This window comes from Gossypium hirsutum, chromosome D11 (assembly GCF_007990345.1).
Source record: "Gossypium hirsutum isolate 1008001.06 chromosome D11, Gossypium_hirsutum_v2.1, whole genome shotgun sequence".
Taxonomy (NCBI): Eukaryota; Viridiplantae; Streptophyta; class Magnoliopsida; order Malvales; family Malvaceae; genus Gossypium; species Gossypium hirsutum.
In genome coordinates, this window is record NC_053447.1 from 10,572,634 (window position 1) to 10,587,301 (window position 14,668).

The 14,668-nt window shown below is 35.6% G+C and overlaps 3 protein-coding genes across 6 annotated transcripts; all 3 read left to right on the top strand.

Moving 5' to 3' along the window:
* The first annotated feature begins 565 nt into the window (after positions 1-565).
* On the top strand, positions 566-5,247 carry LOC107912311 (ribonucleases P/MRP protein subunit POP1). 2 transcript variants are annotated; one of them, XM_016840416.2, is made up of 11 exons: positions 566-1,219; positions 1,315-1,411; positions 1,527-1,634; positions 1,717-1,947; positions 2,128-2,246; positions 2,330-2,851; positions 3,417-3,525; positions 3,608-3,962; positions 4,102-4,194; positions 4,543-4,710; positions 4,835-5,247. In XM_016840416.2, the coding sequence occupies exons 1-11, from the start codon at positions 762-764 to the stop codon at positions 4,885-4,887; spliced, it is 2,313 nt and encodes a 770-aa protein (XP_016695905.1). In that variant the 5' UTR covers positions 566-761; the 3' UTR covers positions 4,888-5,247. The 2 variants fall into 2 exon arrangements, with proteins under 2 accessions (XP_016695905.1, XP_016695904.1); XM_016840415.2 differs by having other exon boundaries at positions 3,608-4,194.
* Positions 5,248-7,729: 2,482 nt separating this feature from the next.
* On the top strand, positions 7,730-11,800 carry LOC107912313 (peptidyl-prolyl cis-trans isomerase CYP21-4). 2 transcript variants are annotated; one of them, XM_041106006.1, is made up of 8 exons: positions 7,730-7,912; positions 8,478-8,661; positions 8,870-8,909; positions 9,190-9,240; positions 9,956-10,041; positions 10,726-10,863; positions 10,993-11,143; positions 11,260-11,800. In XM_041106006.1, the coding sequence occupies exons 2-8, from the start codon at positions 8,510-8,512 to the stop codon at positions 11,275-11,277; spliced, it is 636 nt and encodes a 211-aa protein (XP_040961940.1). In that variant the 5' UTR covers positions 7,730-7,912; positions 8,478-8,509; the 3' UTR covers positions 11,278-11,800. The 2 variants fall into 2 exon arrangements, with proteins under 2 accessions (XP_040961940.1, XP_016695910.1); XM_016840421.2 differs by having other exon boundaries at positions 11,334-11,800.
* Positions 11,801-12,351: 551 nt separating this feature from the next.
* LOC107912312 (beta-carotene isomerase D27, chloroplastic) lies at positions 12,352-14,591 on the top strand. Of its 2 annotated transcripts, XM_016840418.2 has the most exons (9): positions 12,363-12,763; positions 12,838-12,924; positions 13,033-13,137; positions 13,218-13,317; positions 13,413-13,504; positions 13,588-13,668; positions 13,767-13,835; positions 13,944-14,069; positions 14,196-14,413. In XM_016840418.2, the coding sequence occupies exons 1-8, from the start codon at positions 12,620-12,622 to the stop codon at positions 14,043-14,045; spliced, it is 780 nt and encodes a 259-aa protein (XP_016695907.1). In that variant the 5' UTR covers positions 12,363-12,619; the 3' UTR covers positions 14,046-14,069; positions 14,196-14,413. The 2 variants fall into 2 exon arrangements, with proteins under 2 accessions (XP_016695906.1, XP_016695907.1); XM_016840417.2 differs by lacking the exon at positions 13,944-14,069 and having other exon boundaries at positions 12,352-12,763; positions 14,196-14,591.
* The last annotated feature ends 77 nt before the right edge of the window (positions 14,592-14,668 follow it).

The window sequence follows — 14,668 nt, forward strand, 5'->3', positions numbered from 1 at the left end:
AATCATTAAAAACGAGCTTAGCACTTACATGCAATTGACCAAATGACAAGCGAGCTTGAAAATTGCGTTGATTTTGATACAAAAATGGAGACACACTTTCGAATTATCATTCCCAAACTAGTTGGGACATGTTTATGTTTGAATTAGGAGAAAAAGAAAATCTTTATTGCTAGTGAGCTTTGAAACTTTTAAGTAAGTGTTAAAAAATCAAAAGGTGAACTAAAGGACTAAAAAATATTTAAAAAAAATATATATTTATATTTTTGAAATTTTTAGAATTATAATTAAATTGACAAATTTTATAAATGTTGAGGGTTAAATTTATTAATTTTTTAGAATTTGAACTAAAATGACAAATTTTATAAATATTAACAGTTAAATTTATTAAATTTAAAGTCAAATTAATAAAATAGGTAAACATTATAAAACTAAATTTATTATTAAATCAATAAAAAAAAAACTCATGTTAGTTTTCTATCTCTCGTCCAAGGAGAACTAATGAGAGAAGGATTAAAACAAAATGTAACTTTAAAAAATATAAACAAAAAGTGTCTTAGTTTGGCACTTCCGTAATTTGTTATAGAAAGGAGTCGCTCTAAACATTCGCTCCAAAAGCAAAAACCCTAAACCCTTTGTGTTTTTTTTTCTCTCGAAAGCTGGTCTGTTTTATTTACTGGCTGTTCCCAAAAGAGTAAAAAACAGTGTTGATTTCTCGGCTAGATCCTTGCTCAATGATTTATATCTTTTAAAACTTTCCTACAATGGCTGTTGAAGGAAGTAAAAAACCTCAAGCTTCAGCGTCTCAACCCCCGCGCAAAATCAACTTACAAAAATTCGCAGAATCCAGAGCTGCCGAGCTCGAGTCGCTTCACTCAACTGTGTCCGCTCGGCTCAATAACGATTTTAGGTCTCGTAGAAACAAGAGGAGGAGAACCACAGCATTCGACAATGAAGCTTCCAAGAAGAGAAACAGAAAGAGGCAGAGATTAATTAAGGTTGATAAAAGCAATGTTTCAGGTTTAGAGACGGAGCAGAAGAAGAATGAATCTCCCCTTCCACGTCGTCTTCGTCGGAGATTGGAGCTTAAAAACAATCCCCAAAGCGGTTTCGTTACTTCAGGGGATGGTACCAAGCGGTTGAGAACGCACGTTTGGCACGCGAAGCGGTTCACAATGGCTAAACGGTGGGGGTTTTACCTTCCCTTAGGATTGCATGGCAGGTACTTAAATTTATCGTTTAAGCGTTTTGATAGGCTAGAAAAAGCCCGAATTTTTAGAAATCCTTATTCGAAATTCCCGTGTTTATATGATATAGAGGAGGGGGGTCGAGGGCGGTTTTGAGGTGGTTCAAACAGGGAGTGCTTCTCCATGATGCGAGCTATAACATTGCTGTTCAACTAGAAGGTCCAGAGGCAGGCGCTTTCCTTTTCTTGTTGAATCTAATTTACTCCTCTTTGTGTTTCTTTTAGTAGATTTTAGTAATAATTGGATCATACATTTTACTTTATTATTTTTGTTTGCTTCCAGGATTATTTAGTGGCAACATTAGAGATGGTTTTAGTCCCTTTTACATCTGTTAAATCTGAAGGTGTTTCTGATTCTGTTCTTTCCGGTGTTACTTATGGGACTGCTATGGTAGGTCATTCTTGCACCCTTTCTTATTATTAAGAAATAATAATACTAAATCGTTTACTTGCTATTTGATTTTTTTTTTCAGCTTCATCATGTTGGAGCACCTCTTTCACAGCCAATTGCACCTGTAACTTATATGTGGCGTCCTCATCAGGGGAGTAAAAAAGATGACAACAATAATTGCCTTGATGTGGTTGGAAGTAAGGAGCAATGTAGAACCAACTCTGGTTCTTGCTTTCGCCAACTTTGGGTTTGGATCCATGCCTCAGCTTTTAATGAGGGATATGATGCTCTAAAATGTGCTTGTCAGAAACTGGTAAATCACCCATCTTTGAACTTTATAAGAATGTTTAAATTATAGTACAATTTCATGGAACTCATGAATGTGAGCAAGCTCTTTCATTTGGTCTTACATAGACATTAAACAGAAAGAGTTGTATATATCACAAGCCGTTATTGGGTTAGATGCTAAGTTCTGCATCTAATTATTTTCCAGATGATTGAGAGAGGCATCACCATTAATTGTTTTTCACATGAGGGTCAACTTGCAAAATTGGAATTAATTGGGTCCAAGGCATTTCAACTTCTTCAGAAGACTGTTCATCCTGTCTCTTGGTTAGTTATTTAGGATAGATTCTGGTCATTTTGTACTAAGATAAGAATTTAAAGTGAGCTGACTGAGTTGGTTGCCTTTCCAGCATCGTGGAGAATTCTTGGCAACTGCAAAAGTGTTCATTTCAGAGGGATAGGGATGACTTTCAAAATAAAAACTCTTTTACACTTGAAGATGAGGAATGTAGTCCTTCTTGTGCAATTTTATCTTTTACCGTCAAGGATCCTCGTCTATTGCCCACAAAAGAGACCAAAGATTTTCATGAGCCAGATTCTATAATTGATATGCAAGAAGTTGGAGCCAGTGACCGTATTACTTTAACTGGAAATTTAGATAAGAACGAAGAGGTAGCCTCACCCTCATGTCCAAAACCTGAAGGAATTGAAAATTTATCTGGTGGGAGGAATTTGTGGGATTCTAGCAGTAGAATAGATCCTCCAGAGGAAGAAAACGAACTTTGCATGGAAAAGCATCAGCAGCGGATGGGTTTCTTTTGCCTTGATGAACCAAAACCAGGGCCCCCAAAGACTTCAAACAAGGTGCAGTGCTCGCGTTCTTGCCCTATTTTGCTTCTAAAAAATAATAACAAGAAGGGCTCTCCTATGGGGTAACTACTTTGTTCCTTCCCCCCTTATATTAATTATCTCTAGAAATAAATTGATCACTAAAATTTTGATGCACAAGAATTTGTTTCTGCATTATCCTTGCATTTAAGAACCATATATCATACCAATTTAAATAAGGACAAAAGTGTTTGAGTTCATTCTTACATTACATAACATTTTGCTGTAGTGTTGTGATATGTCTTCTATTTCACAAAAAAGAATTATCTTGAGCCAAAGGCAGCAGTGCCACAAAAGAGAGAGAGGGGAGGCCTTTACTCTAGACACAAGCACAATGGAGACAAAAGGTCTAGTGCACACAAGGACAAGAGCTCTAAGCTCAGCTCACTTGTGCCCTATTTTGTTTTAAGTTTAGGCATGAGAATTGGAGCTTGGATGTTTAACGCAACAGTTTTCTATGCTGCTTTATGATAGATCCAGCAGGATTTGTCAATTTTCTTATACACATTATCTCGTTTTGCCTGCCACCATGGAGGCAATTTTCTTTGAAAAATCTTGATTCAGAAATGCCAACTCATGAATAATTTTTTCCCTCATTCTTTGTTGCAGATGGTCTATTGTAGTACCTATAAGTTGGGCTAGGGTCTTCTGGAATTTTCTTGTCTCCAAAGGGGCCCATGTGATTGGGCTGAGAGAAAAACACTGGATTGCTTGTGAAGTAAGTGTTTGGTCCTAAGAATCCTCTCTTGGAATACCCACTTATCCAGCGCTGCATGTTAATTTTTTTTTCTTTATTACAGATTGGATTGCCTTATTTTCCTTCTGATTTCCCCGATTGCAATTCATACTTAACCTTAAATGAAATTGAAGCCACTGCCTCTAGGAAAAATGCGGAGCAGCATCCTCCTGCTGTAAGACCTTTTAGAATTCCTATTCCATCACCTTGGAATGTTGTCCATACTGCTTTTGACAAGCTGTCCTGGAGGGTTAAAGAAGCTCAAGTTTCAAGTGGAGAAAATATAGTTCGGAAATACTCGATGAGTAATTCAAGTTGTGAAAGAAGTGATGTTACATCATTGAGACATCGTGATTCATTTGGTGGCATTGTTGCGAGGACATCTAGTTTGCTGACTGAATTCTTGAATGGCATTCAGGGTGAACATTTACTTCTATTTCCTCAATTGCAAAATAGAAAATTAAGTCTTGTTAAGGTTATGAAGGACAAAAACATGATGGAAAAAGGCCAAAATGGGATTACTCAAATTAGCTATAACCACAAGTTATGTTTTGTAAGGGTTCATCTTCATGCATACAAGGAGGGTGTTTTTGAAGATGGAGCTGTTATATGTGCTCCACGTCTCACTGATATATCAATGTGGACTTGCAGGTAGTGATTCGATTAAATTGTGTATATTCCAAGTGATACTTAATTTGAAATCTGCTATCTTGCTTGGTTGTGAATGCATAAACCTGCATGTATGTCTTCTAATTATTGGGGCTTTGCTAATGGAGTTATCTACCTGAAATGTATTCACTCCAACATGTTTGGTACATCTAGAGCGCCTTTGCAAGGATAATATGAGTTCATGCTCTGATCCCTTTTTCTGGGTGAAAGTATCACCCGTTTTTAATCTAATAAGATTTACTTTTGCTTTGTCCTTGACACTTCTTTGCGTACGATTGATAAATTTCTTTTATTTGTGAGATTAATATGTTGAATTTGGATATATTGCAGCACAGGCAGCATTGAAGGTAGACTCGAAATGCCTAATTCTGCTGTGGGGTCATACTTCAAGGAACAACCTTCTGGTAAGTGGGAACTCAATGTACCAGATGACCCTGCTTCTAGAGAATATCATCGGTGGCCAGTTGGTTTTGTCACAACTGGATTTGTTCGAGGGAGGTTAGTACCGGCTTTTTCCAATATCAGCACCGCAAAACTTGGATTCTATTCAGTATCCAGTATAGTAATTTTATTAAAACCTATGTGGCTTTGCATATAGTGATTACCCTTTTTATATACACAGCAAAAAGCCAACGGCAGAGGCGTTCTGTGAGGCTGTCTTGCTTGCTAGTCTGAGAGAAGAGCAGTGGAAGGAGATGACAGTGAATCGTAGGAGGAAGGAGATATATGTCCTTGTTAGGAACCTTAGGTCTTCAGCATATAGACTTGCTCTTGCCACCATTATCCTGGAAGAAGAAGAAGAAGATGTCAGATTCTTATGACATTGTTTCTCTTTGCTTGACCAATACATTATTTCAGAAAACATGTTTTTCCTTTCTAAATGGTGGGAAAATCCATTGGGAGATTATATGAAGACATATATACGTCTTGTTTCCCACGCAACCTGGCGACGAGGAATCATTTTTCTCGGTAAATTATTTAGTATGAAAATAATTTTTGTTGAAATAATAATAATAAGCAGCTTCGTTGGGTGAATAGTTTGTTTATTAATTGTTTTTAGTCTTAATGGTTCTCGAAAATTAATTTTCTACAAAGATTTCAGTGAAGTTACGGAGAGAAACAAAATCAACCGGTAAAGCTGCAAAGACAATGCTAGATTGGAGATATCTTTTTAAGGGTGTTATTAACTTTAACCGTTTTGAGGAGAGAACTACTTCATGAAAGCCAAGTTGGCATTGAAGAAATCCATGGGGGGTACAGTGTGCTTTTCATCACCCATAACATGACCAAAGAGTAGGACGATCCTTACTCAACTTCGGGTGGGGGCTTCTACTATTGCTGCAAAGTTTTTCAAACCTTGTACCTTCTCATATTTGTCTGAGTAAGGGACTGTACCTGCTTATTCTTACATCTTTCAGCGTTACTTCAATCCTTATCTAGTTCAACTCTTCTTTACTCACCATTGATTTTCCTCATCCACTTCAATCCTTATTCCTTGGCATTGTTGATTTACCAGTATTCTTGGTGCGCTGAGAGTTGAACCATTTTGGATGGTGGTTCATCGTTATTTTTACAAATTATGCTTTGTTTTCTTCTTTCTTCTACTACAAATGACCAAATTTTTTCTCTTTTAGCCAAAACTTTGAAATAATAGGTTTATACCTTATTTTAACCCCTCCCCCCAATATACCAATAGTGTGCCACGTGTTATGTTCTTATCAGTATTTTTCTTTAGTAAAATAGAACAAAAATGATAGTTAGCTTATTAAAGTGAAATAAAAAAAGCTTAATTCTAATTTTACAAACAGAAAAGGTTGATTTTAGCCTTCTATTTAACTTTTTACTTTTTTTAGTTCTTAATTTTACTTTTTTTTGTCAAATTACTCAAAATAAATATAAAAGTTAAATTTTTTTAACTTTGCTGACATTGCATGCACGTGAATTGTTATGTGGATTTTATTTCATCATTTAATTAATTTTTAAAATTTAAAAATTTAAAAAATATAAAAACTAATTTTAAAAATTAGAAGTCATTAAAATTATTTAAAAATTCTGAAAATCATAAAAAAATATTTTAAAACATTTTTAAAAGATTAAAAAATTAATTAAATATTGACATGTCATCTACATAACAATTCATGGGTATGTCATGTTAGCAAAGTTAACAAATATTAAAATTTCTATTAATTTTGAGTTGATTTAATAGAAAATGTGAGTTAAAGAACTAAAAAGCTAAAAAACTTAAATGAAAAATTAAAAGAATAATTTTTCGGCCAAAAGAGTCACCCTAAAAAATTAAGTATCAAAATAATTAGAGGGTAAATGGTGACTTAAAAGCATAAAGTTAATATATTGTGAAGTTAAAAAAAAAAAAAGGATAAAAGGTCCATTAATAGAAAAGGTTATGGGGCAAATAACCAAAAAAGGCTGGTTTTTTTCAAAATTTACCGAAATGGGCCGATTTTTTAATTATTTACCGGAATGGGCCATTTTCCTCGAAATCGCGTCCACGTCAGCGCGATGTCAGGGTACGCGCAGGAAATCGCTTCCACGTCAGCGCGATTTGCTGACGTGGAAGGAAATCGCTCCCTCTAGGACGTGATTTGCTGACGTGGCATGAACAGTGTGTTTTTAGCTTGGAAAACTTTGAAAGGCCATAACTTTTGGCTCGGTTGTCCGATTGAGACGAATTTTTTTTTGATTTCGAATAAATTTTCGAGATCTACGCGTTGGCGAAGTTTTTGTCGAAAAAGATCCTTTTTTGCCCCTAAATTTTGATTTTTCGATTTAAAATTGAATTTTGAAACATTCAAATCGTTATTTTCCTCATTTATTTGAAGTAAACACCGGATCTTTTTTTACAGAATTGTCTTATATCATCCTGTTATAGGTATAAGTCAGCTCATTCCACTTTTGAGAAGTTCCCTAAAATTTTCCATTTTATTCAATTTAGTTCCTAAAACCTAAATAGTCATATTTTCAAATCTAAGCTTCGTTTTTCAATTCAAATTCAATTTCATCCTTCCATAAAATTCAAATATTCTTAAATACAAAAATTTCGTGCTAATTTTGAAATAATTACACTTTAGTCCCTATACTCGTAACTAACAAATTATGCTTTACAAATTAGTCCCTATTCATCTCTAAGCAGTTTTCCAGCGCGTAGATCTCGAAAATTTATTCGAAATCAAAAAAAAATTTGTCTCAATCGGACAACCGAGCCAAAAGTTATGGCCTTTCAAAGTTTTCCAAGCTAAAAACACATTGTTCATGCCACGTCAGCAAATCGCGTCCTAGAGGGCGCGATTTCCTTCCACGTCAGCAAATCGCGCTGATGTGGACGCGATTTCCTGTGCGTACCCTGACATCGCGCTGACGTGGACGCGATTTCGCGGAAAATGGCCTATTCCGGTAAATAATTAAAAAACCGGCCCATTTTGGTAAATTTTAAAAAAAAACGGCCTTTTTTGGTTATTTACCCAAGGTTATGGACCCAACTCTCTAAAATTCCCGTTATCTATTTTTGTGAATAATGAGGATTAACTGGTAGAACACTGGAAGAATCGTAAAACGCTTTGGCTGGATCTTCTCGTTGCGGTACCTATACGAAGGGATCAACAACTCCAGACACCAGAAAAAAGTAACAAATACTCTCACTTTTTTCCTTTTTCATTTCGACGGGACTAACGCTAAATTACAGGTACTTTCTCTCTCTCCATTGATTTGAAGTTAACCGATTTGAACTTTGATGTCTTATAATTGTTTTCCTCCAATTTCTGCTTTTTCGTCCCAGAAGATTCTCTTTTCTAGGGTTTTTATTTCCAACTGGATGAAAAATTCAAGTCAGGAGTTATTATTTTATATTTTTTTCCTTTCTTAAGTTTCCATATATTTCAATTTTCAACTCTTAGATCTTAGGATGTTCAACTTCACCCTTGATTCTTGATACTGTAAACTTTGAAAAATTATTGTAGCTTTGAAAAATTTAGTTTTAATCTATGTTACGCGGACCGGAGGATGAGTTTCACGAGAATACTATAATTTTCCTAAGCCTTTTTATATATTTGGAAGATCATGACCTGCACTTATATCCGAATTATATGGCACACTGGCCAATTATGAGTTTATTTTTCCTACGCTCAATAAATCCTTTTTTTCCGGTACATATTTGAACTAAAAGAGTTCGTGGTTTATTTACTGCTTCATAGCTAGTAATGCATTTATTACCTCCAGGATTTGACACGAATTTTTGTTTCTAAATTCAGGATTTTATTGTTGGAACTGAAGTTTTAAGGTGATGGCGAGGATCAAACCACAAGCTCTGCTACAACAGAGCAAAAGGAAGAAAGGGCCAGCTCGAATAAGTCTTACAACAATTATAATGTTGACTTTGATTGTCGTTTTGATTCTGTTTTTTGTGTATGCCACCTACAGACACTGGACTCAAAGGTTTGTTGCAATTCGGCTGTTGGCCATGGGATTTAGTGCTGCAATGCTTTTAAACTTGATTATGTGCATACTTTGTTTATTTATGTAATTTACTGTATGACTTGCAAATTGCACAGCAGTGCATTTAAAAATAAAACTGCTTGTGGAGAATAAATTATGGTTTATATTTAGTAGTCAGTGGAATTTGACTCAATTTTCTTGTCTTTAGGTCAAGAATTCATATTGAAAACAGGGAATCAGTTATTGAGGTACACTCTTTAAGAACCTTATTTATTCTAAATGGTTTTCTTGATCCTCATGGTCTCATATTTGTTTTAAGTCTTTGTTTCATCAATTACGGTAGAACTCTTTACTCAGTGCCCTGTATCAACGTATCATCCTTTCAGGATTTTTGAAGGCAATTTTTCTCTGTTCTTTTGTGAATGTATCCTTGTTTATGAGGCTTTCTATGATGAGGCATTTTGCCTGTTTGTTATTATTATGTCTAACTTTATATCCTCTCTAATGATTGTGGCTTGTATTTGGTAGGGTGACAACTCTTTCATGGATTCAAAGAAGTCTGATCTTCCAGGATATGCTGTAGGTTCCTTACTTGCTAAGCTCTTTCCTAATTAATATTTGGTGCCTGTGTGAATAATGTCTTTTTTCTTGTAATACTGGCCTGCAACGTGCTGTGCCTAGTTCTGAGAAACAATATTGACCTAGGTGATTAACTTACAATGTGTTTTTTTATCCAATGCATATATATATTTATCTATTTAACCAGCTTTCAGCGACTAATATTTTTTTCAGCTTGCACATGTGTCTTGTGAGCACTTGAATTCATCAAAAGACATTACAGAAGAAATTCTTTTATCATGTTCTTGGTTGCATCACCTATTAAGGAAACATATATTTCCTTAGTATGTCTCTCAATAAGGCATTTCTTTTATCTATTTAACAAGCTTTCTACAAGTAAATTTTTCCTTCATCTTGCAGGCACGTGTCTTGTGAGTACATGAATTCATCTAAAGACATTACAAAAGAAATTCTTTTATCATGTTCTCGGTAGCATCACCTATTAAGAAAACATTTCATTAGCATGTCTCTCAATAAAGCATCTTTTTTTGGTATTCTTTTGAGGTTTTTATATTGTATCCTACAATCTTGACAGGTTGGCTTTTTGTGATGAATGAAATTTAGCTGAGTTGTTCATTTATTACTTTGTTTTACTTTTAGGCTTTTATATCGAAATCTTATTCAGAATGAGTTTTATCCACTGAATTAACTCTGTTTTACCCCTTCTTATGACTAGATTTTAGATACTGCGAAAGGCTCTATAACAGTGGAGCTCTTCAAGGACAGTTCTCCTGAAGTTGTTGATCAATTCCTTGATTTATGGTAAGTACTGGAATCAGTAAAGTCTATGTGATCAATATTTGAATTGAAGAAAAATGATGTTGGTAGAGCTGAGCAGTTCATACTTGCTTGTGAAACAGTGAGCAATAGTTTTAAATTATTTTTCTAGATCAAATTTCAGTTTTATTTTCTAAATTGTTAGGCTCTAATCTTGTAGCATTGCCGTCTATTTGGGCATCATGGTGTTGTTTTTGTTGGTTGAGCGTTATGCATCTGTCTATCTATCAAGAATGCATGGAATTTATCACTATAGTTTTAATTCTTAAGATTCATTCTCAGAGTTTGGTGTAAACTGGCAAATTTGTTTAATGGAATTGATGTAAGCTCCATCTAATTTAGGTTTAGTGCTAAATCATGTTTAGCCATATTTTTATATTCTAATCTAGCATCTTTTGGAATAAAAACAGATCCATTTCTTTTGTACTTTCAAGTAGTTGGTCTAGGTGGGATGTGCAAATGCATGGTTTGTTGAATCATGGGATAGGTGGGCAGCCAAACACTTCTAGGAAGTGCAGTGCAAGAATTTCTTTCTTTTTATGTTTAAAAATATATTATTTTCCCTTTTTTCCTGTTGAACATGGTGTGCTACTGAATTTCATTAGCCGGTTCAAAGGAAGACCCGTGTCTTCCAAAGTCATCCTCACGAATCATGTGATTGATATGCAGTCAGAGAGGACACTTCAATGGAATGCTTTTTCGCCATGTGATAAAGCACTATGTGATTCAGGCTGGTGATAGTGATAAGCTGGGAGCTGTAGAGGACTGGACTTTGAAAGGAAAGCAATACAGCCAACTTGATACAAGGTTAGTACATTGATGATTGAATTCAATCACTCATATTGTCCTCTTTACTTCTTCGTTGATTGACCATCCTAACTAAGGCCAGACGTGCATACTTCTTGTTGTAACTTACATCCTCTGATGTTCAACCAGTTTGAAGCATGAAGCATTCATGCTTGGAACTTCTAAGGTAAAGCATGATAAGAAAGAATTTGAGCTTTTCATCACAACTGCACCAATCCCAGATCTAAATGAGAAGCTTATTGTCTTTGGGAAGGTCATTAAGGGAGAAGACATTGTTCAGGTAACAAGCAAGCTATTGTTTATTTCCATTGAATTGTTTGTGCATTACTTTTTTCAAAATTGGTTGGAGGCATTTAAAATGTTTCCAGATTTCTTTCATATGGTTATCATTTTCAGATACCATATGCTTCATAAACCTAGAAGCTGCGGTTGAAGTTATATCTATTGTGTTGGTACAATATTTTGCCCAGGAAATTGAAGAGGTGGACACAGATGAGCATTATCGACCTAAATCTTCTATAGGGATCCGCAGTGTGAATCTGAAACAAAGCATCTAAAATCAAAACATAAGCAAATAAGTATTCTACATGTATGTTCTGTTATTCCAAACTAAGTTTCAGCACCATCATAAGAATCAATGGTGCATCCTTTTTTGAACTTCATACTTCATGGGGGATGGTAGTGGTATTTACTCAAAGTCAAGGTCTATAGGTCAGTGTCCTTGGTATTGTTCTGGCTCTTTTTTGGGTTGTCCTTTTTTGTTTTACTAACCTTCTAGCATTTTCTTTGTTTTTTTTTTCTGGCGGGGGTGGGGTTTGCAAGTCTGTTTCGATATGGACACTGTATTTGTAGTTTAATAAAATTGGATGAGATGTAATTTACAAGTCCAACTCCAAATAGATAAATTGAGAAAGGTGTCTGTAATTTCGGAGAGTGATATCATTAGTGTTCCTTTTAGACTCGATTTTGATATGCAAGTTTTTGGGTCCGTGAGTGTGTGCGCAGAACTTTAGTTGCCTCTTTCACAATCGTATCCCAAAGTTGATCCATTCATAGAGAGCTATTTGGAAGTTGGAACATTAGTGAAGCGGCTAAAGCATTACAGCAGAAATACTTAAATGCTGTAGCTTTTGTATTTTCGGGTAAAATAAAACTACGGTAAGAATTAAGAAATGGAAACTCCAAAACATCCACATGTTTGTCGGTTGTGGGGATTCGGAAACATTTGGAGAGATCCGAAGAATGATCAAACAATTTTTTATAACATTTGATCGCTGGATTTTATTTTATACAACTTTATATTAAGTGATATTTTGCAGGTAAAGATGATTTAAAAGTGTACTTTATTAATTGCTATTGATCACAAATGAGGGTAAAAAATGTTATTAAACTATGAGAGTGGAATAATAATAAGATGATAGCGATAACAAGAATACAAAATATTCTACATGATTAAATAATGAAGGCATCGCCAAGAATTCTTGTATATGCAAAAATATTCTTAAGAAAGAAACTGATTGAGTTGAATTCCATAGCCATCACCAAGAATGAGGAACTACCTATATTGATCCGTGATGTCTTATTTTATCCAATCAGGAGGAAATGTAAAATTTATAGTTGGTGATGCAGAAACGAAAACTCTAATGACTCACTCTACCCGCAATCTTTTATTTGCCTTGGCACTCGTCTCTGTCCATCTCAAGTTTAAAACGCCAAAATAAAGGGGAAAAGAGTGATAATTAGTTTGGCAAGTGAAATGAAAATGATGCCTCTGGCTCTGACTCTTCCTGCTCCGCAAACTGTGATGGTATCTTCATCTCCTATTTACCTTCTTCCAACATCTTCACTGCAAAATCGAACATCTTTCCGCGCCTTTTGCTCCTCTGTCTCTCCCGAAACGGTGGGTTTCCATTCATCTACTCTACTCTGTAATTTGAAATCTTTCATTTACTACTTCTCCTATTTGTTTTTCAGATACACAGTGAAGGTTCAAAGGCTGAGTATAAGCCAGGAATCTTGGACCATTTTTTCCTGAATTCCTTTCGTGACAAATTGGTAAAGGTTAGTTTGGGGGAAATTGTTTCAGTCCAGCCACTCAATTTGTTGTATGACAAGTCAAATAAGAAACATTTATTCGGTGTTTTTTTTTTGTTTTAAGGGCTGTTACAGGAAGTTGGATGGGATTCGGAGAAGCCTGGATATGGTGGACTTATTGAATTGGCGAAAGCCCTCATGATGAACAACAGAAGCAATTCTCACACCAAAGATGCTGCGGTGTTCCAATCTGAACTCTTTCTTCTCCCTGTTTTGCTCATTATATATCTTATTGGTGGTTGTTGCTTTGGACATGACAGGTTCGAATATTGAAGTCACTGTTTCCGCCATTATTGTTAGAGCTTTACAAAATCCTTATAGCTCCTATAGATGGAGGGAAGGTCGCTGCAATGATGGTTGGTGAGTTGAATCTTCATTCATAACATAGGACAGTTTTCTCTCAGATGGTACTTGATGTTAAATTAAATGGCTATGACTCTGTGTGTGTTGTTAAGCAAGGGTGACTGTGCTTACCTGTCAGTGGCTTATGGGCACATGCAAGGTTAATTCTGTGGATCTTCCTGATGGAACCTCTTGCAATAGCGGGGTAAACTTTGATTTAAGATTCACATGATAATGTGAGCAAAATGAGGTTCATTTTCATGATCGGAGCACTTCAATTTCTTGCAGGTTTTTGTAGAGAGATGCAAGTACTTAGAGGAAAGTAAGTGCGTAGGGATTTGTATCAATACTTGTAAGCTTCCAACACAGGTTAGTAATTATTATATTTATATGCATGAAATTTTTCAGCGTACCTGCAATCTAAGTGCATTTTTACCTTGAGAGTTGTTGCATTACTGGTTTTGCAGAGTTTCTTCAAGGACTACATGGGGGTCCCTCTGCTGATGGAGCCTAACTTCAGCGATTATAGCTGTCAGGTAACTCCAAGGACTCGAGCCCCATCTCTTTCTTCATAAAATTTTGGTACATTGAAGTGCGTTCAATCTTCTGAAACTCATTTTGGTTATGGGGAGTAACATTGTCAGCAAAATCAGATTGAGCCGGTGACATGTAATTTCACCCGTTCACTTTCATTTGTTTATCATCGGCAAGCCTCCTTTTCTGCAGAAGAAGTAAAAATCTATTAACTAGATTTTTACCTCAAAAAAGTGGTTAGGTTTTCATTAAAGCCAAAGTACCTCTAATGATGCACTATTATATTCTTGTTATCTCTGCAACTGCTGATTTCAAGGGTCACCAATTGGCTGTTTTAAGTTGTTTTAACTTTGCTATGGCAGTTCAAATTTGGGGTTAGCCCACCATTGCCGGAGGATGATAACACCCTAAAAGAGTCCTGCCTGGATGTATGCCCAATTGCTAATAAACGACGTGAAATTCGAAGAAACGTGGATGCGATGAAATGTCCAAACGCGTAACATCTTGATTTAGGCTTCCAACCTACCCTACTGTGGGTGTGTACGAATTGTTGATATATAAAGATTTCTCTATAGCTGAACTCCCCTGCAACTATCTCTCCCTTAATCGTTTATGGGATAAAATCAAAATCTTATTGCTAGGACAAGTTACCATGTACTTATCAATATTTGCCGGCTTATTTGACAGCCAATAACAGCCTCACCAGTGTGCTGTACCTTTACAATTGAAGCAAAGATGAATTGAGCATTTCCCAGCCATTGCTTCTTGTTTGCTATGTGTAATGGAATGGTTCTTGTAGTTTACCGCAGTGAATGACGCACTATTTGACCTTTTT

Coding starts and splice junctions, on each gene's coding strand:
- LOC107912311 (XM_016840415.2), top strand. CDS start 762: ATGGCTGTTGAAGGAAGTAAAAAACCTCAAGCTTCAGCGTCTCAACCC. Junction 1,220..1,314: donor CCCTTAGGATTGCATGGCAG/GTACTTAAATTT, acceptor TATATGATATAG/AGGAGGGGGGTCGAGGGCGG. Junction 3,526..3,607: donor AACACTGGATTGCTTGTGAA/GTAAGTGTTTGG, acceptor TCTTTATTACAG/ATTGGATTGCCTTATTTTCC.
- LOC107912313 (XM_016840421.2), top strand. CDS start 8,510: ATGGCGAGGATCAAACCACAAGCTCTGCTACAACAGAGCAAAAGGAAG. Junction 10,042..10,725: donor GATCAATTCCTTGATTTATG/GTAAGTACTGGA, acceptor ATTGATATGCAG/TCAGAGAGGACACTTCAATG. Junction 10,864..10,992: donor TACAGCCAACTTGATACAAG/GTTAGTACATTG, acceptor ATGTTCAACCAG/TTTGAAGCATGAAGCATTCA.
- LOC107912312 (XM_016840417.2), top strand. CDS start 12,620: ATGAAAATGATGCCTCTGGCTCTGACTCTTCCTGCTCCGCAAACTGTG. Junction 12,764..12,837: donor CCTCTGTCTCTCCCGAAACG/GTGGGTTTCCAT, acceptor TTTGTTTTTCAG/ATACACAGTGAAGGTTCAAA. Junction 13,138..13,217: donor CTCACACCAAAGATGCTGCG/GTGTTCCAATCT, acceptor TGGACATGACAG/GTTCGAATATTGAAGTCACT.